Below are 26,201 nucleotides of genomic sequence, written 5' to 3'. Positions count from 1 at the left end.
GGGATCTTCCCGATCTTAGTTTTTACTATTCTCTGTTTCTCAGACTCTTGTTCAGGTGGTGGATATCCTGACTGCTACTGTCTGAACACCCTCAGGGAGTTTCCCACTTCAGATTCTTCAGAAGAAATCAGAATTTGCTCAACTCGGATTGAGACAAGCCAAATGAGTCATGAACTGCCAAGCAGCCAACATGTCAGTTCCCTTCAGCTTCACTTCATCGGATCAGCTTTGGGTCACATCACAGAGGGGTACTCCTGAGAGGCATTTGGGGACAGGCTTATTTCATTCAGATAGAACTAGCTGGAAATAGTCTTTGCTGTCAAATCTTTGGTCAAGTAGTATATTCTGGGCTAGAAATTTTTTTTTTTTGCCAAGTAAGTTGTAAAAATATTTTAAATATGATATACCTATGCATTTCTCTTTAGATGAACATTCCAGATGGATCAAAGATTTAAGTGCAGAAAGCGAGAAAGAACAGAAGAGAAAAGCATCAATACGCCAGAGGAAAACGTGGGTGAATATTTTTTAAACCATGGTGTTGGAAAGGTCTTAATAAGACTTGATAATGCTATCAAGGAGCATAAAGGAAAATAATCATAAATTTAACTATATAAACATTATAAACATCTATGCTGAAAAAATTCATTAAAAATGTAGAAAATGACTATAGGAAATTTTGCATTTCTTGACACTCAGTTATATCCTGAAGATATAAAGAGTGCTCGGAGATCAGTAAAGAAGATTATGTAGAGGAATTGATAAAGCGAGGTAGGAGTTTCATCAAACAGGAAAATACAGAGTCAGCACGAATGTGAAAAGAAATTCAACCTCATGATAATAAGCGAAATGTAATGGAAAGCAAAACGTGTTGCTGAAGATTAAAATGGTTGAAGAGAAGGTCTTGGCAGAGAGGGAGACAGGCTCTCTGTTTAACATTGGTGGGAATGTAAGTTGGTATCAATTTTTTTAGAAAAATAATTTGTATAATCCTTATCTACTATGTCAAAATATAAAATGTACAGACCCTCTTAATTAACAGTTTTAATTCTAGGGATCTGAGGTAAGGAATAACAAACCAAGTGTGGAAACAGAGGCACACAGATGATCAACTTGGTGGCACTGGAAAATGAGAATAAGAAAATGGAAACGATTCAGACTGACAGGAGCTACGGATCGAAGGAGGAAAAGCTGGCACACACAAGTGATGGACTCCTGTGTAGTCATTAGAAGTGATGATGTTAATCCATATTCACTGCATGAAAAGACATCTATCCTACGTGGTGAGTGAACAAAGCAGTCCATAAGGTACAAGTTCAAAATGAGCCTATTAATATGTAACTTAGTCGAGTTTCAGTGAAACCAAGTGTCTCTAGAATGTAAGTTCCACGCAGACAGGGCCCACATTTTCCTCCCTGCTGTGTTCCCAGAGGCTATGTCCGTGCCTGGTACTTTGCAACCGAGCGATAATGTTTGCTGAATGAATGAATGAAAGAGGTTTGCAAGGTTCTTTGTGCTCAGGGTGCTCGGTCGCTCAGTCCTGTCTGACTCTTTGCGATCCACTGGACTGTAGCCTGTCAGGCTCCTCTGTTCTTGAGATTTCCCAGGCAAGAATACTGGAGTGAGATGCTATCTCCTACTCCCGGGGATTTTCTCAACTCAGGGATCGAACCCATGTCTCTTTCGTCTCCTACACTGGCAGGCGGATTCTTTACCACTGCACCACCTGGGAAGCTCCAGAAGTTTAACATGGAGGAGTGTTGGCGATTTTTTCTATGCTGTTAGCATTTTCTCTGTCATTTGAGTTGCCTTCAAAATATTTATTTTTTTACCAAAAACAGACACGATATTAAAAACATATGGTAATGCCTTCTGCTGGTGAGAACGTGACAGTTCCAAATGGTTCAGTGGCTGTGTAAATGGTTTAATTCTCTCTGAAAACCATTTAATATTCAATATCTGAACATTCTGAAAGAGATGGGAATCCCAGACCACCTGACCTGTCTCTTGAGAAACCTGTATGCAGGTCAGGAAGCAACAGTAAGAACTGGACATGGAACAACAGACTGGTTCCAATTAGGAAAAGGTGTACATCAAGGTTGTATATTGTCACCTTGCTTATTTAACTTATATGCAGAGTACATCATGAGGAACGCTGGGCTGGAAGAAGCACAAGCTGGAATCAAGATTGCCGAGAGAAATATCAATAACCTCAGATATGCAGATGACACCACCCTTATGGCAGAAAGTGAAGAGGAACTAAAAAGCCTCTTGATGAAAGTGAAAGAGGAGAGTGAAAAGGTTGGCTTGAAGCTCAACATTCAGAAAACAAAGATCATGGCATCTGGTCCCATCACTTCATGGGAAATAGATGGAAAAACAGTGGAAACAGTGTCAGACTTTATTTTTTTGGGCTCCAAAATCACTGCAGATGCTGATTGCAGCCATGAAATTAAAAGACGCTTGCTCCTTGGAAGGAAAGTTATGACCAACCTTGATAGTATTTTAAAAAGCAGAGACATTACTTTGCCAACAAAGGTCCGTCTAGCCAAGGCAATGGTTTTTCCCGTGGTCATGTATGGATGTGAGAGTTGGACTGTGAAGAAAGCTGATCGCCGAAGAATCGATGCTTTTGAACTGTGGTGTTGGAGAAGACTCTTGAGAGTCCCTTATACTGCAAGGAGATCCAACCAGTCCATTCTAGAGGAGATCAATCCTGGATGTTCATTGGAGGGACTGATGCTAAAGCTGAAGCTGCAATACTTTGGCCACCTCATGCGACGAGTTGACTCACTGGAAAAGACTCTGATGCTGGGAAAGGTTGGGGGCGGGAGGAGAAGGGGACGACAGAGAATGAGATGGCTGGATGGCATCACCGACTCTGTGGACATGAGTTTGAGTGTACTCCGGGAGTTGGTGATGGACAGGGAGGCCTGGTGTGCTGTGATTCATGGGGTCGCGGAGAGTCGGACACGACTGAGCGACTGAACTGAACTGATCTGAAAATCACAAAGCATGTCTTCTTTGTGCCTATCAATCCTACTTGGGAGTCTATGCTAAGGGGAAAAAAATGTAAAATACAAAATACCCTGAGCATTCCAAGGTGTTCACCTTGGTTTTTTATAATAGGAAGATAACAACCTTAGACAACCTAAAGGCATTTCTAATGGAAGAGTAAAAGTAAATTACAGAAATCCACTGGGTGGAATTTCATGTAACCTTTACCAGTACTGAAGACTGTAGCTGTAAGGTCGGACCTCAGTGGCCATTTTGGCCTCTTCCCTTCCCCCCTTCTCTTCTTCCCACTGGCGAGAAAAGGCTGACTCTGTTCCCTCATTCCCTCCCCCATTGCTAGAATGTCCTTGAGGTATTGGTTCCTGGTAGAGATCAACCCTCTCCTAACCTCCCCCTCCTAACCTCCTGTCCAGAAACAGCATTCTGCCCAGAAAGAGCAAGAACTATTCCGCTGTGTCAGCACAGCCCTGAGCAGATCGGGCAACCAACCCGGTCTTGCCCCCGGCTAACTGACCTATGAGAGACCAACACTCCAAATCTTGCTTAACGTTATATAAGTTGCCTCTTGCCTTTGTTCGGCGTGGACTTCCTGACCTCGCTCTGTTAGGTCTTGGGGTTCTGCCCGGGGGTGCGCAGCCATTAAAGCCAGTTACATTATCTAGTTGGCGTTTGGGTTCTTTTATTTAACATCATTGGGCCATTTCGACCTTACAGTAGCAACATGAACAAAAAGAGGCTGAAAATATAGGCATGCTACGATTTAAATTATGAATAAGCAAAGAGGTGGTGCTATGGTGTTAAGACTGGAATTCTGGGAGCCATTTTCTGAGAAGCATGGAAGGAACACGGATTTTGGAGCTCCAGACAGAGGTTTTCATTCAGACATAGATGTTGCATAACCGTGGTTGATCATGCTCCCTAACTTATTTGTGCTTTGTTTTTCTTAAGTTCCACATAAAAGTGAAAGTCTTCACAGATACAGAGAACACACTAGTGTTACCAGAGGGGAAAGAGACTTGAAGGGCATTTCGGGAGAGGGGAGTGAGAGGCACAAACCATTAGGTATAAAACAAGCTACAAGGATCTGTTGTACAACACGGGGAAGACAACCTATTTTTTTAATTATAACTATAAATGGAGTTGTTGTTTAATTGCTAAGTCATGTTTGCCTCTTTTGCCACCCTATGGACTGTGGCCACCAGGCTTCTCTGTCCGTGGGATTCCCCAGGCAGGAATTGGGTTGCCATTTCCTCCTTCAGGGGATCTTTCCAACCCAGGATCAAACCCCACATCTCCTGCCTTGCAGGTGGATTCTTTATCATTGAGTCACCTGGGAAGGCCACTGTAAATGGAGTATAACCTTTAAAACGTATATAATATTGTACAGCAACTATACTTCCATAGTTTTTAAGAAATGGGTGTAAGAAGAAAGGTAACAGGGAAAGAGTAAGGCCGAGACAACTGTAGTGGTTGTTTTTTCTTGTGGTGGTTGTAACTGTTGTTATTGCTGTTATTATATTTTCAAAACTGTCAAGATTTCCAGCTTTATTAATTACAAACAGATTGGAAAACGAAATAGCTAAAAAATGGAGGGAGAAACAGGTTCAGGAAATCCAGCTTTGGAGGTGGGTTACCACCCTCCCCGGTACTCTCCTAGCTCAGAGTCGGGGACGACCGCGGGGCCGGGTGAGCATACACGGGAGTGTCCAGCAGGCGGCGCTGCCGGCGGAGGCGGAGCTGCGACCGGAAGCCGGGCTGGAGGCGCCCGCGCGCAGGCGGGATCTCCTCCTACTTCCGCCGCTGCCGCCGCCGCCGCCGGTCAGGACCGTGAGTTGCCGTCTGTTCGGAGCCGCTGCTGTTGCCGCCGCGATGCCGCTGGAGAACCTGGAGGAGGAGGGTCTGCCCAAGAACCCGGACCTGCGCATCGCGCAGCTGCGCTTCCTGCTCAGCCTGCCCGAGCACCGCGGGGACGCGGCGGTCCGCGACGAGCTGATGGCCGCCGTCCGCGATAACAGTGAGGCCCGCGGGAGCGCCGAGTCAGCGCTAGGCCCGGGCGGCCCCGCGCTCCCGAGCCTGAGGGCTTGACCGCGACGGGGACCCCGAGATCAGACCTGGCTTCCCCGCGCCTGGGGGCTCTCAGAGCGGTGTGCGGCTCTCTGCGCCGCCCGCCTTGGGACCGGGTTGGGGGACTCTCGAGGTGCTGAGCGCCGAGCCCGAGACGGGGCTTGTTGACATTGGCGACTGGTCTCGGGGCCGCTGGCATTGCCGGTGGAGGGGAAACTTGGCCTCGGTTCCTTCTGCCGTTCCCGGTAGTGACGGCAGCGGGCTCTATAGCCTTAACTGCACGGGTCTGAGGTGTGTGTGGCTGTAAACAAGCTCGCCCTTTCTCTTACTCCGTACAGCGGCCACCCAGAGGCAGACCGAGGGTTGCCCTATCCTCGGCCCTAGGAGAGGGCGGCGGTGGCAGGCCTGGTCCTGATGCTGGCCTCCCAGTAGCAAGCAGCTCGTGGTGCCCAGCCCTTTCCTGCTAGTGGCAGGTGTCTGGCGGACGACCTCACAGCTTGTGTGGGAGGAAGATGGGGTAGGCACTCTAGGGCAGGGGAGGGGGCGCCCACGCCTGAGTCACACCCCTCCTGCTCTCTCTCAGACATGGCTCCGTATTACGAAGCCTTGTGCAAGTCCCTGGAGTGGCAGATGGACGTGGACCTGCTCAACAAAATGAAGAAGGCAAACGAAGACGAGTTGAAACGTTTGGATGAGGAGCTGGAGGATGCAGAGAAGAATCTGGGGGAGAGCGAAATCCGAGACGCGATGATGGCAAAGGCGGAGTACCTCTGCCGGATAGGCGACAAGGTGGGTGAGGCGGTCTCTCCTCTCTGTGTGGCCTGAAATGGGCACTGTTCAGGGTCTCATTTTAAACATTAACTACCCTAACTTGCTTACCTGAGCTAGTGAGTCAGTGCGGAAATGAAGGAAGAAAAGCTCACAGTTTTCTTGCTACCCCGTTGCTGTCACCTGCCCCCACACAGCAGCCAGGTGTGTATTCTTCCCCACCTCTCCCTGTGAGTCCAAGAAGTGCGTGTGCAGGCGAGCTGCTCTGCTGATCTTGCCAAACTTGGATGTTTTCCGTGGTTTACTTTTGTAACCTGTCTTGGTTGGGAAGCCCTGGTTCTGGTGCGTTTTAAAAATTACTGTTTACTCAAGTAATCGTCTCCTTGTAAGAAACTAAAATCTTAGAGTTAATGCTGAAGTTTTATTTCTTCTTTCCTTTTTTCTGCCTCCTGAGAGATTATCTTTTTAATTCTCTTATTGTGAGTTTGTAGTCACGTGTCTGTGCTTGTGGAAATTAGGCAGTGTGGGTGTAAAAAGGTTGTTTTCAGTTAGCGGAATCGAAGTGTACTCATGCTGCCCTGTTTACTTTTTCTTTCAAAATTATGTCTGAGTGACCGTCCGTGTTCGTGTGCGTGCCTCTGCCGTGTTCGTGTGCGTGCCTCTTTCTCATTCTGGTTAACTGCTAGCTAGCAGTCCATCGTAGTAGGTGATGCTGTGCTTTGTTTAGCTGTTCAGTGCTTGGACCTGTGTATTGTTTTCAGCTGTTTTTGCTAAGATAAGCTGCTGCTGGAAAAATATGCTTGTGTGCGCCTCTGTGTGTATATGCTGTGTCTCTCCCGCGTGTGTGCTGAGATGAAATCTCAGGGACAGAGAACAATCTTTGTCTTAGTATCTGTCACTGTCCTTCAGCCCAGCAGCCAACCTAACTTATACTATCAGGGCACAAGAGGGGCACCTGCAAATATTGGGTCTTTTAAATTTTTTAACCTAGTTGTTATATAATAGTGGTTAAGAGGATGGGCTTTGGGTGTCCTTAATTGTAAGCAGTGTACCCTGAAGTGTTTAGATAATGGATAAAATGGCATTAACTTTAAAAAATTGAATACTGTGGACTCTTGGGTCAGATTGCCTGAGTTCTGTTTCTGGCTTCAGTGATTATGATTTACTTAACTGGATGAGTTTCTTCAGCTATTAAATAGGAATAATGATAGTTCCCAGGGGCAGGGGAGTTAGACTGGTCCCTTGGCAAAGTGCTGAAATGTTAAATGATCTGAACTATTACTATTTAAATTTAAAACAGGTTTTTTGTTTCTTTTTCCTGCTGACTATAGATTTAAGATCTGGTTATTGTAAAAGTTGAAAAATACAGAACAGTGTAAAATATAGCTAATAGTTTGTGGCTTTTGTAGGTGGTGTGTGTGGTTTGCTTTGGTTTGGTTTAAACAGGATGCAGTATTATGAATGGATGAGAAATGTAAAGCTTTTGATTCAGGCCTTGAGGAATTTCAGCAGGATATGCTTGAAGCCACATTGTGTACACTGGTGATGTTCTAATGATACAGTCCATGTTTATGAAATAGCATTCTTCTAAAATGAAGAGTTTTCTTTTTTCCTCCAGCTTATTGTCTGTCTGATCGTTATTCACCGTTGGCTGTGCTGCGTCTTTGCTGCTGTGTGCGGGCTTTCTCTAGTTGCAGCGAGCAGGGGCCCCTTCTTGCTGTGGGGCCCTCTCTTGAGCGTGGACTCTAGGGCTCCGCCTCAGCGGTTGTGTCACACTGGTCTAGTTGCTCTGTGGCACACATGGATTCTCCCAGACCAGGGATCGAACCCATGTCTCCAGCATCGGCAGGTGGATTCTTACCCACTGGGCCACCAGGAAAGCCCTACATATTTTTAGATATTTTATTTTATTTACTCAATAATCGACTTGGTGGATTTTTATTTCTCACTGTACTGTATTGATTACAGTCATTATTATTTTTGGTGCTCAGTTTGTTATAGATTTGTTAGTATAAGTTCCTTTAAGATAGTTTCTTTGTCCTTTTGATATGATCTCATCGATCTTCCCTATTTTCTCATACAAACGAGGTGAGGTCACAGCCTCACCTCGTTTTCTTTCTTCTTTTTTTCTTTTTTTTTGTTTTTCTGGCCATATCACACAGCGTGTGGGATCTTAGTTCCTCAGCTGGGGGTTGAACTCATACCCTCAGCAGTGGGAGTGCAGAGTCTTAATCCTAACTGGACCGCCAGGGAAGTCTTACATATTCATATTTTTAAAGCAATGAAAACATTTTATTCCACAATGATTTGAGATAGAATTGTATATTTAAATAATCAGTCACATTCTAAGAGTGATTAAGGTAAAATTTTTTAATACTCTTTAGTTGTTAGGATTGATAATTCACAGTAAAGTACTTTTAAAGTAATGTATTGTAATTGTTGGAGGAAAAATATTGAACATATAGAACAAAGAAGAAGACTGAAACAATGGTGAATAAGTTATGAATGTGTGTTTTTCTAGAATATAAGTATATGCTTAGACACATTAGATGTATTTCTTTCTTTTTTTTTTTTTTGATGTATTTCTTACACTTTGTACAAGTGGAGAGAATAGTTAACACCCAGCTTCAACAGTTACCATCTCATGGCCATACTCTTCTGTCTCCATGCCTACCTCCCCCTCCCCCCCACTTTTTGCTTAGAAAATCCTAGACAGCTATAGCTTTCAAAACATTTAACCTTTTCTCACCTGTTCGCTTTGTTCTCTTGACAGGAAGGTGCTCTGACAGCCTTTCGCAAGACTTATGACAAAACTGTGGCGCTGGGTCACCGGCTGGATATTGTGTTCTATCTCCTTAGAATTGGTTTATTTTACATGGATAATGACCTCATCACTCGAAATACGGAAAAGGCCAAAAGGTACGTTTTAGTGCTGGGGATATATTCCCTCTAAATCACGATGCTATAAATAAGAAATTGATATAAGAAATCTGTTTTCTTTTGTTTCCAACTAGTACACTTGGTCAGATAACTAATGTACTTACTTAGGAAACTATTCTCTTTGTATGTTACTTTTAGGTTTAAGTTGTGACAAGTTGTTCTCTCTTTCATAATAATACAAAGCTTGCAGAAAGCACTGTTTATTTCCAGGTTATAACTTTTGTTTTAATTTTATAGCTTGATAGAGGAAGGAGGAGATTGGGACCGGAGGAACCGCCTGAAAGTGTATCAGGGTCTTTATTGTGTAGCTATTCGTGATTTCAAACAGGCAGCTGAGCTCTTCCTTGACACAGTCTCAACGTTTACATCCTATGAGCTCATGGACTATAAAACCTTTGTGACTTACACCGTCTATGTCAGCATGATCGCCTTAGAAAGACCAGATCTCAGGGAAAAGGTAATGACTGAACCTTTCATACTCACGTTTAGAGAATACACCATGCTTTTCCAAAATAAATAAACCATAATCATTACAGCATACGTTTGTTTTTTAAAAAAATTCCTAGGTAATTAAAGGAGCAGAGATTCTTGAAGTGTTGCACAGTCTTCCAGCTGTTCGCCAGTATCTGTTTTCACTCTATGAATGCCGTTACTCTGTTTTCTTCCAGTCATTAGGTAAGGATAGAGTTGCTTGTTTGGGTCTTCATCTTATTCCTGACTCTGTCCGTAGATAACCTTAGATGATTTTTCACATATATGAAAAATACAGTGTGCAGAGATAGCTGTTGTTCTTTGGTCAGCATGGCTAATCTTTTGCCCATTCTTGTTTAGACTTCGATCAAATATCTTTTTCTGTGGTCCACAGGTAAGATTGATGTTTACATTTTTTTTTAACGATTGTTTAACAAAACAGAACAAAGACAGTTCTGTGGCCCTCACCAGCTAGAAAGATCAGCTGTCTGTTTCTTTGCCGAGGAAGTATGCCTGACCCCTGGTTTAGAGAGTCGTAGGGGATGTAAAGCATTAGTGAGCAAATGGTTCTAAGCATTGAGTGTTTTGGGGACTGATGTATGGGAATTTGACTCTCCTTTCAATTGAGTTAGCTGTGCATTAGCTGAGTCTTTGTGCTGATTTGCAAATCATTTTCAAGGGATGTTGGTTGAAAAAATCTGTTGAGTGTGCTTGTGGTGTTCAACGCAGAGTTCCTTCCCGGATTTTCCTAAAACTTAAAACAACTTGGCATTGGTAATTCTCTTGTCTGCTGCAAGTTTCAGAAGGTATTTGTTTAATATAAATAGGCAGCATTTACAAAACTTGGGAAAGGAGGACTCCAAATGATGATTTTTTATTTTCAGAGTGGGTGTTGGCCCAGTGCTTATGGTGTGCTTTCTCCATGCCTAGAAAGTTCAGCTGCCTTGTGGGATTCACGTGTGTGCGCTCAGTCATGTCTGACTCTGCAACTCCATGGACTGTAGCCTGCCAGGCTCTTTCTGTCCATGGGATTTTTTCAGGCAAGAAATCTGGAGTAGGTTGCAATTTCATCCTCCACAGGATCTTCCCAACCCAGGGATCGAAGCTGTGTCTCCTGCATTGGCAGGTGGATTCTACACCACTGAGCCACTTGGGAAACCCCTTGGGGATTCATACTCCCTTATATGCAGCGTGGGAACAGGGCTCCTCAGGTGTGGAAGGGCCTGCGTGGTGCTGTCTTCTCCTGTTTGCCCACACAGTTCAAGTGTGGAATTGCCCTTCTCCTTTTTTTATGGCTATAGATCCCATGGTCCATATTCTGCTCAAATGTGGAGCTTCCCCTGTTCCTTCAGCCAAAGAGGTTTTTAGTAAACCTTTTCTCTGCATTCCTGGTGCCCCATCTGGTGACGAGGCGTGCAACCAGACCACTGGCTGCAGAACACCGTCATCGCCCAGAAGACGGTCCGTGCCGGTTAGCAGCCACCCCCACTCCTGTTCTCAGCCCCTTGTCTCTGTCTGCGTGGATGTGCTTATTTTGGACATGCGCATCAGTGGATTTGCTCAGTGTGTAGCATTGTGTCCTCGGCTCCTTTTCCCAGCATAATGCTTTTGCTGTCGTCCGTGCTGTAGCATATTTCAGAGCTTTGTTCAGTTTACAGCCGAATGACGCACCACTGCATGGAGACTATTTTATATATCCAGTTATCAGGTGATGGGCGTTATTATAAACAGTGTTGTGATGAATGTTTATATACTAGTTTTTATATGGACACAGCGTATACTTTCTCCTGGGTGTATATCTAGTAATGGAATGGCTGGGTCATATGGTAGCTATTTGATAAACTGAGAAACTGCCAAACTGCCCTCGAGAGCAGCTGCACCGTTTTTCATTACCAGCAGCAGTGTGTGCGTCCCAGTCCCGCCCCCTCCGCCCCCACCATAATACTTGTTAATTGTGTGTTTTTTTGATTATAGCATCTTAGTGGGTGCAGTGATATATTATGGTTTTGAATATCTTTTCATGTGCTTATTGACCATATGCCTTGTTTTGAAAACAAATTCTTCTGTGATGCTTTATTACAGTTTTTCTCTACTGCGCCCCAGAGTTATTAGGAGCAGAGTTTACTTTTTTTTTTTTTTCTTGTAATGATCTTGACACGTGCACAGTGCCTGTATGTCATTGAGTGTTTCGTGGAAGTGTCTGTAATTTGAGATAAATGGGATATGTACCAAATTTCAAATTTACTCATTTCCCAGATATTTAAAAATTTAAAAAAAAACAACTTTATTGGAGTGTAGTTGATTTACAGTGTTGTGTTAGTTTCAGCGGTATAGCAGTGATTCAGTTACACACACATGTACTCATTCATTTTTATTCTTTTCTCATGTAGGTTATCACAAAATATTGCGTAGAGCTCCCTGTACTGTACAGTACGTCCTTGTTGGCTGTTTACTGTCTTATAATAGTGTGTGTGTTCTTCCCAAGCTCCTAATTTATCCAACCCCCCTTTCCTTTGGTAACCAGACCTGTCTATGCTGAGTCTTTTGCGTCTGTTTCTGTTTTATAAATGAGTTCATTTTTATCAGTCTGTAGATTAGACCAGTAAGTGATCTCTTAGGCTTTTTGTCGTTCTTTGTCTGACTTCCTTCGCTTAGTGTGATCATCATCAGGTCTATGCATGCTGCTGGAAATGACATTAACTCATCCTTTTCTACAGCTGAGTCATACTTGGCTGTACATGTATGAAACGCTGGCTTGATCCATCCATCTTCCCTGGAACGTTTGGGCGCTTCCTGTTAGGATAATGTAAATGGTGCTGCAGTGAACGCTGAGTGCATGTGTCTTTCTGAAGTAAGGCTTTTCTCCACCTCAAGGCCCAGGAGTGAGAACAGGGGATGAGGCAGCTCTGTGTTTGGTATTTAAGGAACCTCCATTGCGTCCCCTCTGGTGACTGTGAGCAGTTTACAGTGTCCCCCAGAAGCATAGGGTCGTTCCCTGTTCTCCATGCACCCTCCCACATTTACTGTTTGTAGTCCTTTTTTTTTTTTTTACAGCTTTTTCCTTTATTTTGGAGTTGAACTGATGACTAAGATGTGATTGTTCCAGGTTGACAGCAGAGCGACTCTGCCATCTGAACACATGTACGCTTCTTCCCCAAACTGCTTGCTGTTATTAGTCTTTTTGATGATGACCAATCAGACTGGCGCTAATTATTTCTTGAATAATTAGCAATATGGAGCATATTTTCATGTGCTTTCAGAAAAGGGCCGGGGGGAAAGGCAGCGTACCTTAAGCTGACCCCTTAAGATTGACTTGTTGAAGGTCCAGCATGCTTTGAATTGTTTTTTGATTACCTGCCCTAGGACATTGCTTAAAGGGCAGGTGTCCTTTACAGCCCAGCAGGTCTTGTGAATTTGAAGAGTTGCCAGTATGCACTGGGCTTGCCAGGTGGCTCAGCTGGTAAGGAATCCGCCTGCGATGCGGGAGACCTGAGTTTGGTCCCTGGGATTGGAAGATCCCCTGGAGAAGGGAACATCTACCCACTCCAGTATTCTGGCCTGGAGAATTCCATGGACTGTATAGTCCATGGGGTTGGAAAGAGTCAGACAACTGAGCGGCCTTCCTTCTCTTCTCGCTTGTTTTCAGGTTGTTGTTGTGGGAAATGGCCACAGGGTGGCAGCACTTCTTCACGCGCCTCTCGGGTTTCTTGAGCAATCAGAGCCCTAGAGAAAGTCGTGTTCCAGGGTTGTAGATTAGAGTGCAATGCACCACAGTTCTGGTCTCATGACTTCTTCCCCCTTATCCTTCTCAGCCCCAGTCCAGTCCAGCCTTGGGTCTCAAGGCTGCTCAGGTTTCAGGGATGTGACTGCAGCCCAGGTCCCCAGGCCTGAGGGGAATACTGTTGATATTTGTTGTTTTCTTTTTAAATTTTGTTTTTATTGTATACTCAGTTCAGTTGCTCAGTCGTGTCCGACTCTTTGCGACCCCATGAATCACAGCACGCCAGGCCTCCCTGTCCATCACCAACTCCCGGAGTTCACTCAAACTCATGTCCATCGAGTCGGTGATGCCATCCAGCCATCTCATTCTCCGTCGTCCCCTTCTCCTCCCACCCCCAATCCCTCCCAGCATCAGTCTTTTCCAGTGAGTCAGCTCTTCGCATGAGGTGGCCAGAGTATTTCAGTTTCAGCTTTAGCATCAGTCCCTCCAATGAACACCCAGGATCGATCTCCTTTAGAATGGACTGGTTGGATCTCCTTGCAGTCCAAGGAACTCTCAAGAGTCTTCTCCAATACCACAGTTCAAAAGCATCAATTCTTCGGTGATCAGCTTTCTTCACAGTCCAACTCTCACATCCATACATGACCACGGGAAAAACCATAGCCTTGACTAGATGGACCTTGGTTGGCAAAGTAATGTCTCTGCTTTTTAATATACTATCTAGGTTGGTCATAACTTTCGAGTTAATTTACATAGTGGTGTTTATTTTTGGTGTTAAGCAACCTGATTCAGTTACAGAGATACATATGTGTATTTCTCTTCAGATTCTTTTCCTGTCTAGGTTATTACAGAGTGTTGAGTAGAGTTCCCTGTGTTATTTATTAGGTCTTTGTGAATTACCTGTTTCACATATGGTTGTTCAGTTGCTAAATCATCTGCAACTCTTAGCCACCCCTGGACTGTACCACACCACACTTCCCTGTCCATCACCATCTCCTGGAGCTTGCTCAAACTCACGTCCATTGAGTTGGTGATGCCATCCAGCCATCTCCTCATCTGTCTTCCCCTTCTCTTTCCTGTCTTCAGTTTTTCCCAGTATCAGGGTCTTTTCCAATGAGTCAGCTCTTCATATCAGGTGGCCAAAGTATTGGAGCTTCAACATTAGTCCTTCCAATGAGTATTCAGAGTTGGTTTCCTTTAGGATTGACTGGTTTAATCTCCTTGCTGTCCAAAGGACTCAAGAATCTTCTCCAGCACCACAGTTCAAAAGCATCAATTCTTTAGTGCTCAGCCTCTTTTATGGTCCCAACTTTCACATCCATACATGACTACTGGAAAAAGCATAGCTCTGATTATACACACGTTTGTTGGCAAAGTGATGTCTGTGATTTTTACTACGCTGTCTAGGTTGGTCATAGCTTTCCTTCCAAGGAGCAAGCGTCTTTTACTGTCATGACTGCAGTCACCATCTGCAGTGATTTTGGAGCTTGAGGAAATAAAGTCTCACTGTTTCCACTTTCCCCTCTTTTATCTGCCATGAAGTGACGGGAACCGATGCCGTCATTGCAGTTTTTTTTAAATGTTGAATTTTAAGCCATCTTTGTCACTCATCAGGAGGCTTTTTACTTCCTCTGTACTTTCTGCTATTAGAGTGGTATCATCTGCATATCTGAAGTCGTGTATATTTCTCCTGGAAATCTTGATTGCACTGGTGATTCATCCTGCCCGGCATTTCGCATGATCTTGGAGAAGGCAATGGCAAGCCACTCCAGTACTCTTGCCTAGAAAATCCCATGGACGGAGGAGCCTGGTAGGCTGCAGTCCATGAGGTCACTTAAGTCGGACATGACTGAGCGACCTCACTTTCACTTTTCACTTTCACGCATTGGAGAAGGAAATGGCAACCCACTCCATAGTTCTTGCCTGGAGAATCCCAGGGACGGGGGAGCCTGGTAGGCTGCCGTCAATGGGGTCGCACAGAGTCGGACACGACTGAAGCGACTTAGCAGCAGCAGTAGCACTCTGTATATAAGTTAAATAAACAGGTGACAGTATACCGCCTTGTCATACTCCTTTCCCAATTTTGAACAAGTCAGTGATTCCATGTAAGGTTCTGTTTGTTCTTGATTTGCATACAGGTTTCTCAGGAGGCAGCTAAGGTGGTCTGGTATTCCTATCTCTTTAAGAATGTTCCACAGTTTGTTGTGATCCATGCAGTCAAAGACTTTAGCATAGTCAATGAAACAGAAGTAGATGTTTTTCTGGAATTCCCTTACTTTCTCTATGATCCAGCGAATGTTGGCAGTTTGATTTCTGGTTCTTCTACCTTTTCTAAACTCAGCTTGTGCGTCTGAAAGTTCTCAGTTCACATATTGCTGAAGCCTGCTTTGAAGGATTTTGAGCATAACCTTACCAGCATGTGCAGTGAGCACAATTGTGTGGTACTTGGAACGTTCTTTGGCATTGCCTTTCTTTGGGAGTGGAATGAAAACACCTTTTCCAGTCCTGTGGCCACTGTTAAGTTTTCCAAATTTGCTGGTGTATTGAGTGTAGCACTTTCACAGCATCATCTTTTAGGATTTGAAATAGCTCAGTTGGAATTCCATCACCTCCACTAGCTCTGTTCGGAGTGATGCTTCCTAAGGCCCATTTGACTTCACACTCTAGGACGTCTGGTTCTGGGTGAGGGATCTCACTGTAGTGGTTATCTGGGTCATTAAGGTCTTTTTGTACAGTTTTTCTGAGTATTCTTGCCACCTCTTCTTAATGTCTTCTGCTTATGTTAGGTCCATACCGTTTCTGTCTTTGTGCCTTTGCGTGAAAGCTTTCCTTGGTATCTGTTAACTGGTTTTCAGGTTGTTGTTACAGGAAACGTCCACAAGGCGCCAGCAGTCCTTCATGCCCTCCTCCAGTTTCTTGGGCAATCGGAGCCCTGGAGAAAGTTGTGTTCCAGGGTTGTAGATTAGAGTGGAATGTGCCAGGGCTCGGGTCTTTTGAATTTTTTCCCCTTCTCCTGCACTCCCCAAAATCCCAAGACCTCCCTGAACTGGTCTCCTGAGGGTGCGGTAGTACGGGGAAGGGCAACTCCAAGGAGGGAAGCTGCTGGTGGGAGCCTCACCACTGGGAGACTTGGAGACCAGGTGACATGTCAAAGCTCTTCCTACCCAGCGGCTCGACCGTAATCTGGGTGTTCCAGGCTTGACTAGCTCTCAGAGGGACCCCCTAGATCTGGAGATCAGGGTCTCATTCACAGGGGACCAGGCACTGAGGGTCCAGGGGAGGGGGACTCCTTTGCAGGCATATCTCCCCCATTCCCTCAGCTCCACCCTAGTCCTGCCTTGGCAACAGGCTGCTCAGGCTCCAGGAATGTGACCACATCCCAGGTCACCCAGGCCTGAAGGTAATACTGTTGACATCTCTTTTCTTTTTAAATTTAAATATTTACTGTGTGCTGGAGTAGAGTTGATTTGATGGTGGTTTTGGTATTAAGCAAACTGATTCAGTTACATGATACATATATGTGTACTTCTTTAGATTCTTCTCCTATCTTAAAGTGTTGAGTTCTCTGTTACACAGTAGGTCCTTGTCAGTCATCTGTTTGTAAAATACATGTAATATATTACTGTGTATGTGTACACCCCAGCCTCCTAATGTAAGCCTCCCCTCCCCCTCACCCCCTTTCCCCTTTGGTAACCAGAAGTTTGTTCTGGTTATCAGTCTGTGAGTCTTCGTGTTTTGTAAATGAGGTCCTCTGTGTGGACTCTCATATTCTACCCATAAGTGCCATCATAGGCTTTTTGTCCTTCTCTGACTTCCTTCACTGAGTGTGATCGTCTCCAGGCCCATCCACGTTGCTGGTGCAGGCATTAGTTCATTCTTTTTTGTGGCTGAAGTAACATTCCATTATGTGTATGTACACATATTTGTCTGTTCCTCTGCTGACAGAGAGGTTGCTTCCCTGTCCTACCTGTTGTAAAATGCTGCTTTGAGCATTGGGGTGCATATGTCTTTTCTGATTATGGCTTACTCCAAACATATATATGCCCAGAGGGGAACTGCTGGATTATATGGTAGTTCTGTGTTTAGTTTTTCAATGAACCCCATATCCTGCTCCATAGTGGCTGTTACTAGTTTACATTCCCACCAACAGTGTAAAAAGGTTCCCTCTCCTCCAACCCTCTTCAGCATTTATTGTAGACATTTTGATGATGGCCATTCAGATCAGTGTGAGGTGATGCCTTATTGTAGTTCTGATTTGCATTTCTCTGATAATGACTGATGTTTCATGTGCCTCTTGGCCATCTGTATTTCTTCCCCTGAGAAATGTCTATTTAAATCTTCTGCCCCCATTTTTTCTTTTTTGGCTGCTAGGCCTGTGGGATCTTCTCTGATCAGGGTGTCAAAGGCTTGCCCCTACATTGAGAGCGCAGTCTTAACCACAGACCCCCCCAGGGAACTCCTGCCCGTTTTGTGATTGGGTGGTTTGGTTTTTGACAGAGAGCTGCCAGAGCTGTTTGTGTTCTGTGGAGATTAACTCCTTGCAGGTTGCTTTGTTTGCAGAGGTCTCCCATTCTATGGGTTGTCTTCTCATTCTGTGTTTCCTTTGCGGTGAAGGAGCTTTTAGTTAACTCCTGTTTACATTTTACTCTAGGAAATGGCAACCCACTCCAGTGTTCTTGCCTGGAGAATCCCAGGGATGGGGGAGCCTGGTGGGCTTCTGTTTATGGGGTCACACAGAGTCGGACACGACTGAAGTGACTTAGCAGCAGCAGGAGGTCATCAAAAAAGACATTGCTGTGATTTATGTCAGAGAGTGTTCTGTGTTTTCCTGCATTTAGGTCTTTGATCCACTTCAAGTTTATTTTTGTGTATGGTGTCAGGGAATGTTCCAGTTTCATCCTGTCACATGGAGCTGTCCAGCACCACTTACTGAAGAGACTGTCTTTTCTCCATTGTATATTCTTGCCTCCTTTGCCATAGATTAATTGGTCATAGGTGTCTGTTGATTTCTGGACTTGCTTTTGTGTTTCATTGACCTGTCTGTGTGTCAGTACCACACTGCTGACTACTAGCCTTGTAGTACAACTAGTATGTTTCTTGCACTAAAGTCCATATTATTGCCGTTTCTTTGCAGTGGTTCATTGTATTTTCCTGCTGAGTAGCATTTTGATGCGTGTTATCACAGTCTGCTTACCTACTCAACCTGCAAGTAGGGGTGCAGGTAGAGCAGCCCTGGGGCACCCCTGGGACAGCGGGGGCCAGGCTTGGGACCGCCCTCCATTTCCCAGGCATTTTAAATGCAAAGGACAGATAGATGAATCTCTTGACAACAGTTATTATTTGTATCCTTTACCATCTGCTCCTGTGCAGTGAGATATGTAGCATTTATTTGGCTTTGTAATAAGCTTTTGTGCTTTGCTAAGTATTCAGACTGTGTACTTTGAAATCTTTTATTTGAAAGAGGAAATAATATCCTTTTCTAGGTTAAACCTAGTCTTCAGAAATTTACAAATAAACCGAGCTGAGAAAGTCTTAATGTCCAAATTCATATTACAAATTACACAGAATTGTTCCAGAATAATTTTAAGATAGTTATATATCCTCCCAGGACTTCTATTCATTATGTACTTTGAAAATTGGAAAATAAGTCACCCCCAAACCCCGAGGTTTTCTGTACATGTGGAAAATTTTCAAATGTATCACATAAAGAAGAAAGAGGCGCTCTATCCTTGGCTTGCCTGGGCTTTCTCTTGAGGCAACTGCTGAGCTCAGGTTCCAAGGGCTCTGTGTCCGGAGACACAGGCATGAAGCACTGTTAATATACGCAGGTGTATTTTACATGCAGGTTTCTAAGGAGCTGTTTAGGATTTTTAAGTAGCTTTTTTCCTAAAATATAATGAGTATTTCTTCATGTCTCCATACAAATAGCTGGGCATTGGGTTCATAAGTGTTTTTAAGCGGCTCTCATGCGTTGGACACTATACGTAGTGGCAGATCTAGTAGGTGGACCTCCAGTTACCTACTCAACCTGCAAGTGGGGGTTGAGTTATCCTTTTTTCAGCACCTTAGTACGTCAGTGTATTGAATTCTGCATTTTCTCTGGCTGTGCCTTATCCTTTGTTAGGCCTTTCAGTGGCTGACTGGCCTAGGCCCGGTCCTTGCCTTTATCTCTACCTGTATTCTGTCATCAAGTACATATGATGGCATGGATTTCCAAATGTGAGTCTCCAACCCCAAACCTGCCAGCGAGCACCAGACCCAAGCCTTGGGATTTTTAAGTTGGATATCTAATAAGAGAGTCCATCTCCGCCTCGCCAAAGTGTAAAATTTGAATCCCTCCCCACCCAGAAACTCAAAAAAGGAGAAATTCTGCAAGGATTTTTATCTGTTCTGGCCAGAAAGGAGTGTACGCTTGACTCTCTTCCTTGCTCCCCTTCCCTGTCTGCATAGCGGTCCCTGCTGCCCTCTGAACCTGCCCTCCTTTCTGTTCCAGGGCTGAGCCAGGCTCTGCCTGCTGAGTCTGTTGCTCTAAGTCTCCTGGTCACTGTTCATGTCTCAGTTTTATTTTCTTCACGGAGCTTATTATTCTATGAGCCTACCTTGTTCATTCATTTCTCTCTTCTTCCCTTTGGAAATTGAGTTGCTGTGGCAGCAGAGATCTGATCTAGTGGTTTCCTACCATATCCTCATTACTTAGAATGCTGATAGGTACTGCTATTCAGGAGAATGATTATACTTCTGTGGATTGCTCATGAATATTCTATGCACACTTTATAGATCAAGGCTATTAATTTTTATCATGTTATAAATCCGCCCTCCAGTTTATCAGTTTATCAAAAGGGAGGTTGTTATAATTTGCCATCTTATTCATTGCAGCTATTGTGGAACAGGAAATGAAAAAGGACTGGCTTTTTGCGCCTCATTATCGATACTATGTGAGAGAAATGCGGATTCACGCGTACAGCCAGCTGCTGGAGTCGTACAGGTCGTTAACCCTGGGCTATATGGCGGAGGCGTTTGGTGTTGGTGTGGAGTTCATTGATCAGTAAGTGTGAACAACATCGTGTTAATCTTTGCAGTTACACCTTTGAATGTGTAAACGTGCACACTTTCTCCACTTGCACTTTTTCTCATTGTGTGTTTCCACTTTGGTGCTCTGGTAGCAAAGTGGCGTCTGTTACACCTTTGAGATCCACTCTGCTACGACAGTAGTGACAGCTCACTGTCTTACATTTCACATCAGGTCCTCTCTCTTGTGAGAATGCCATCAATTTTTTGGTTGCTAAAAATCGAAGACTTTGAGCCTTTGGTTCAAAGGTTCATCAGATAGGTACTAAGCCCTTACTGTATGGTTGGCATTATTCTAGGTCTGTCTTCATGGACTTTCATTCTAGTTTTGGGGAGAGTTGGCAAGTATGCACAAAAATGTGTGTGTCATTTCAGATAGAAGTGAGTTTGCAGCGATAATCAGATGGTACAGAGACGCACTGCAGCCTAGTGGGAGGCGGGCAGGTGTATAGGTGTGTGGAGCCTGGGAGGGGAGCTGGGACTTTACTTCATCCCGGTGCCGTGGGCGCCACTGGAGGATGTTCAGCCAGGGGGTAAGTAACAGGGGTGGGGAACTGGGGCGAAGTAGATATTCAGAGGGTGAGCTGGCCCCATGGCATTTCGCTGGAAGTGGTCCCCCAGGCTTCAGCTGTTAGCTTTGAGGGTTAGTCTGCAGTGGCTCACGGTGGTTATAGAGTAGTTTCTAATGAAGTTCTAATGCATTTCATTTTTAAAAGACCATTCTGTTTAGCCATTTTGTTTTTTTTAATGTTTTATTAGGAAAAATTTCAAACATGGAGAAATTACTGTAAAGATTTATACAGTAAATTATTCTTGATTCTATCATTAACACTGTATTTGCTTTACCTGTCGTTGAAGTCATTAAAAGACTTCAGAGAAAGTTACAGACATCAGTATGTTTCTTCCTCAGTCACCTTAGCATGCACATGAATATTTATTTATGGGTTGGTTTAGAGTAATATTTACCATCAGTAAAACACAAAGTATAACCAAATTATGGAGCCAGAAATTTCCTCATTCTCTTCCTGTGAAACAGAAAAGGCAGTGAGAGTAGTTTATTACCCATACCAAAGTAAAAGGCTGGCTTCTCTAGGGAGGTTTGGTTTTCTTGGTGAAAGTAAGACTGGTGGTAGGGGGCAGAGTTGCTTCTCGTGGGTCATATTGGAGGAGCTCACTGTGGTGAGCCGTGCAGGAAGGGGGGTTGGTCTGGCTTCTTACTTTCCAGTTTCTTAACAGTGTGGGGGTGGTAAGGCTGCTGCTCCTCGGGGGCAGGGGGACGCTCAGCTCCATCTGTGGATAAGCTGACTGAAGTGGAAGTACTGTAGACACGCCGCAGTACGCTGAAGGCCATTACGGTGCTGTTTGAATTATTTAGTTTTCCCCTTCTTGTTCTCAGCGCAGCTTTAAAGGCAGAGGTTTCAAGCACACACTGAGCTGTGTTGTTACCTAGAAAGGCCTTGCTTTAAATTTGTTTCTTACCTTATACAATGAGTTTAGGTGAAATCTTTCTGTAATAAAGAACACTTGTACTTCATTTTTCCATTTCCTTAGTAAGATACTGGTGGAGAAAAGGACCAAGCCATTATTTGAATAGACACAACTGTTAACATATGTAAGGTTGGAAACCATACCAGCAGGCTGAATTGCATAATTTTGTTGGTAGGTGTTTTGTCTGGAATTTAGGATGCAACTCTAGTTTTTAGGTTCTGTTTACACAGCAAATATTTGGCTTATTCTTTATATGAGGCACCATCCGGGTGGCTTGGAGATGAGTCGTTTTGGGGTATGTCTGATTAGCACATGGAATTAGGCACCCGTTTGGGGCAGTAAGTACCTAATTAAACTTTGTCGTGGTTGTAATCAGAAAGGAGGCTGTGCTGAGATGCCTCTGGGTGCACTGAGTTCAGAATCAGCATAACCAACCCCAGAGGGCTCTCTGGGGCCTTGAGAGTGGATGTCAGTGTGCGCTTAAGACTTACAGGAGTAAGGAGGAGAGGCCACTGAAGGGGGAAGAGTAGCCCAGACAGGTTGGAGAGCGCACCAGCCTCGCTTACTGGAGGGAGCGTGTGGTGGCATGCACGGGCAGACCGCAGCGGTGAGCGGACACAGAAGCTAAAGTCTGGAGTCTCCTCCAAGAGTCAGGGAGTAAATGAAGGGCAGGCTGGGCTGGTGTTAGTGGGCAGGGGAAGCAGCAGTTGCCCAGCAGGTCTTACCTCAGCAGAGGGCACACTTGAGTCCGAGCCGGCTTTCCCGCCCAGGGCAGCGCTGCTCTGCTCTCTGCATCTTGCTCCTAGAGTCTCTGTAGGAGGTTCCCCAGCTCTCCTGTGAATCTCAGTAGCTCACAAGGCTGGCGATGTCTGCTTGTGTCGTTGTTTGCCCTGTGGACCTCAGTCCTAGAACAGTAGGTGCAGATAGGTTTCACAGCTGCAGCCTGAGACGCTGGAAGTGAACACAAGGGAGCTTTTTAAAACATCTTTCCAGTCTACCTAAAGCCACTCAGTTATAACTCAAAAACTAACGGTTGAAAGAATGGCTGTTGTAGTGATTGAATCAAATGTATTTTTAATGAGTATAGAAATAGAGCACGCTCTGTAAACATACAGTTGTTACTAATGTGAGATAACTTCTAACTTCAAGGCGCCACTACCGTATTGGGATTTGTGAGAGTTAAGCTGCTTTCACATCACCACCTTTCCCCACCAACTTGAAATGGCACTTTGGGTGTTTATGTGCTAAGCAGCAAGATGGTGTCGTATGGGGAGAGTCATCTGTCACAATTTTTCTTAATTCAACCTAGTTCTATTACAAATAGATCTTTTAAAGGAGTCAGCTTTCCACATATTCTCTCTGGTATTACTGAAAAGTTAGTCTTCATGCAGCTCTCTATAAGCCTGATGCTAAACGCTTTCCCCTTCTCTCTCAATTAGGGAACTCTCCAGGTTTATTGCTGCTGGGAGGCTACACTGCAAAATAGATAAAGTGAATGAAATAGTGGAAACCAACAGGTACTCTTAACTTTCTGTATCATTTGTAATACTTATCATAACAAAGGACATTCTGAAAAAAGAGTGCCTTCTTTTTAAAGTAGATCAGCTATTGTTACGGAGTAATGTGACTGCTAACTAATTTCATGTTTTCCCTGAATTTATTTATAGACCTGATAGCAAGAACTGGCAGTACCAAGAAACTATCAAGAAAGGAGATCTGCTATTAAACAGAGTTCAGAAACTTTCTAGAGTAATTAACATGTAAAACCAAATACACAAAGGATTTTCTTTAGAGATCATTATTGGGAATTTTTATAGCTTACTTTGTGCCCAGTTGAACTGTGTAAAAATAAATTGTTTCTTTCAACTTACTTTTTTCTTATACGTACACAGCGTTAAGGTAATGTCACATTTTACATCATTTGAATCTTTGGTTTATGGTATAATACTTACAGAGACTACTTGAGTTCAAATCCTGACTCTTCAATAAAACAAAGGTAAGAGATGATATTAATACAGGCATAGGGAACCTTTTTTCCCAGTTATACACTTAGTGAAAGAAACTAAAACCTGAGAAAGGTGGCAGTGAAATGAGTGGGGCGTGAAGAGTGTCATAGAAGCCTCTGCAGTGAGGTGATTGTAAATAAAAAGGGAGGAGAGACCATCCACACCAGTACTGAGGGGCACAGAGGCACTGGGGGCTTTCAGCAGAGGGTGGCCACACTGACTGACCTCCTAAATGTCAGCGTGGCTCGGAGCTGGCTACTGTAGAATACCGGTGGACACAGCTGGATTTGCTAACTGAGAGCATCCAGGCTTGCTGAGTAAGAGCAGTGTTGCTAGAGCAAGAGAATCGAAATGGCATTTTACTGTAAAATCAAAGGAAGAGAAATATAAGGGTTTCTTCCTTTTTCTGAAGAGAGCGTATTTCCATGCTGATGGGAATGATGTATTAACAAACTAGAAAACACATGATATCAATGGATGTGTTCAGTTCAGTTGCTCAGTCGTGTCCGACTCTTTGCGACCCATGAATCACAGCACGCCAGGCCTCCCTGTCCATCACCAACTCCTGGAGTTCACTCACACTCCTGTCCATCGAAGTCAGTGATGCCATCCAGCCATCTCATTCTGTGTCGTCCCCTTCCTTCTCCTCCCGCCCCCAAGCCCTCCCAGCATCAGAGTCTTTTCCAGTGGGTCAACTCGTCGCATGAGGTGGCCAAAGTATTGGAGTTTCAGCTTTAGCATCAGTCCTTCCGATGAACACCCAGGATTGATCTCCTTTAGAATGGACTGGTTGGATGGATATATAATCTGTTGAAAATACTCTGAAACGGTTCAACAGTCATTCTTGATTAAAAGCTTGAGTTAAACTATGAGTGATAACAATTTGGGAAAGCAAAACTCTCTTACAAATGAGGTATTTAATGGCAAAGCATTAGAAGCGTTGCCTCAGAAGTCACGACAGTGGAAAAGTGGCTGCTGAGGGAGCTAGATGAGAGGCTACTAAAAACCTTATCAACTTTGATCACTAATTTCTTAAAGAAACTGGCAATATAAGTACCCTTAACAAAATCCACAACCAGAGGAATCAGTGCTGTCCATTAAGTCCAACGTAGGCATCACTCACTGTGTTCCTTCTGGAGGATTCTGCTTTCAGCCAGTTACCTCATTGCAGTTCATGCTAGAAGGGAAAAGTACCATTAAAATGTCAGTGTCTTAAAATAACTTTCCCTCAACTCCCCACTATAAAACCACATAGACCGAAGTGATCACAGACCAAAGCATTTCCATTGAAATGTAGGCTGGATGTTGGCTTTTTTTTTTTAACCATTTTAGCCCTACCACCTAAAATTAGAGGAGGGTAACACGTAAGAGACACTAAATGAAAAAGAAATGCTATTCATTCCCAGTGCATGATGGGGAAGCTGAAAACCAAGCCTGCAGATAAATGTCTGGGGAACTTGGCTTATGCAACACGATTCTGATGTGAGGGAGTCCAGGTTTTCGAGGCCGTACAGTATAGGACAGATAGCCCTGAACACTGCGGCTAGAAAACCAAACTCTGAGCTCTGCTCTCTTCATGCTGCTATCTGATGCTGAAATAAAAGACTTCCTTCAGCCTATTTTATACACGGTTGTACACTGCAGTAGAAAATCAAGCTGCTTATGAAGTTCATTTACATAAAAACATTACAAACTGTAAAACAGTATCCTCAAACACGTATTTCTTAGTGCATTATTACAAGCATTGGTAGAAACCGACTGTCGCATAGTCGCCTGGGCCACTTAAGTCACATTTTATATTCCAAACAGAGAATTATTTGATCTCATTGATGTTTTTCACTTATGTTTGTTATATACTAAGACTACACAGAATGATGATTTTGAGCCTTGCTTCTCTGATTTTTGACCAGTGAGAGTTATTTTAAATTTAATGGAAGGCTCACAAACCCAAAGAAATTCATGATGCCAAGGGAGGCTTCCAGAAGCTTCCAGCATGCAGACTTATCAACAGGCTACAACTGTCACCAACTCCCTCCCCGCACCCAATAAATTTTTGGGAAAAAAATGCATGGTTGCCATCTAAAAGTAAGAAGACAATTCAAAATCACTTATCTAGCTTTGCTGTAATAAAGATCAGGTTCCCGTTCCCAGACTAGGCAGATGGCTATTATCTGTCCAGCGGGCTTGGTCCTGCCAGCCTGCCCTGTTAGCTTCTACTACCACCTGGCCCCGCGGCTGTTGGGAGTTTCCTGTCCAGGTTGTACATCTATCTGTACTGTATACCTGGGGCTGATGGTAAGCAGATTCTGTTAATCTAGGAGAAGCCATTCAAAGAATTAGTCTTAATTTTGAGGTTTTACTCATGAAGGGTACACATCCCAATACAAAAATAAGATTATCATCAAATGATAGTTTCCTTTGCTAAGGGATAGAGAGAACAGTTGTGTTTAGTCCCTTTTAAATATTGGTAAGCTTTTTTCCTTTTGGTCAATGTTTTTAATAAAAACTGGAAACTTCTCACTTTTATAAACCATAATCTCATTCATAATGCACTCTTGAAGTACAAAGTGCATCATGGGATGAACAGTCATGAATATTTAACTTTCAAAATATTCATTGCAAAAAGGAGTCTTAAAGCAAATACACATCAAAATGACATGACA

The 26,201-nt window shown here is 43.9% G+C and overlaps 1 protein-coding gene across 1 annotated transcript; it reads left to right on the top strand.

Annotated features, from left to right (window-relative positions):
- The first annotated feature begins 4,797 nt into the window (after positions 1-4,797).
- Positions 4,798-23,402, top strand: PSMD6 (proteasome 26S subunit, non-ATPase 6). The gene is made up of 8 exons (XM_055414255.2): positions 4,798-5,026; positions 5,660-5,865; positions 8,618-8,763; positions 9,022-9,241; positions 9,351-9,459; positions 19,853-20,021; positions 22,972-23,049; positions 23,200-23,402. The coding sequence occupies exons 1-8, from the start codon at positions 4,882-4,884 to the stop codon at positions 23,294-23,296; spliced, it is 1,170 nt and encodes a 389-aa protein (XP_055270230.1). The 5' UTR covers positions 4,798-4,881; the 3' UTR covers positions 23,297-23,402.
- Positions 23,403-26,201: the final 2,799 nt, after the last annotated feature.

Source organism: Moschus berezovskii, chromosome 24 (assembly GCF_049115385.1).
Source record: "Moschus berezovskii isolate FMDL1 chromosome 24, NW_MosBer_1.0, whole genome shotgun sequence".
NCBI classification, from domain to species: Eukaryota; Metazoa; Chordata; class Mammalia; order Artiodactyla; family Moschidae; genus Moschus; species Moschus berezovskii.
This window is presented reverse-complemented; position numbering and strand designations above follow the sequence as displayed.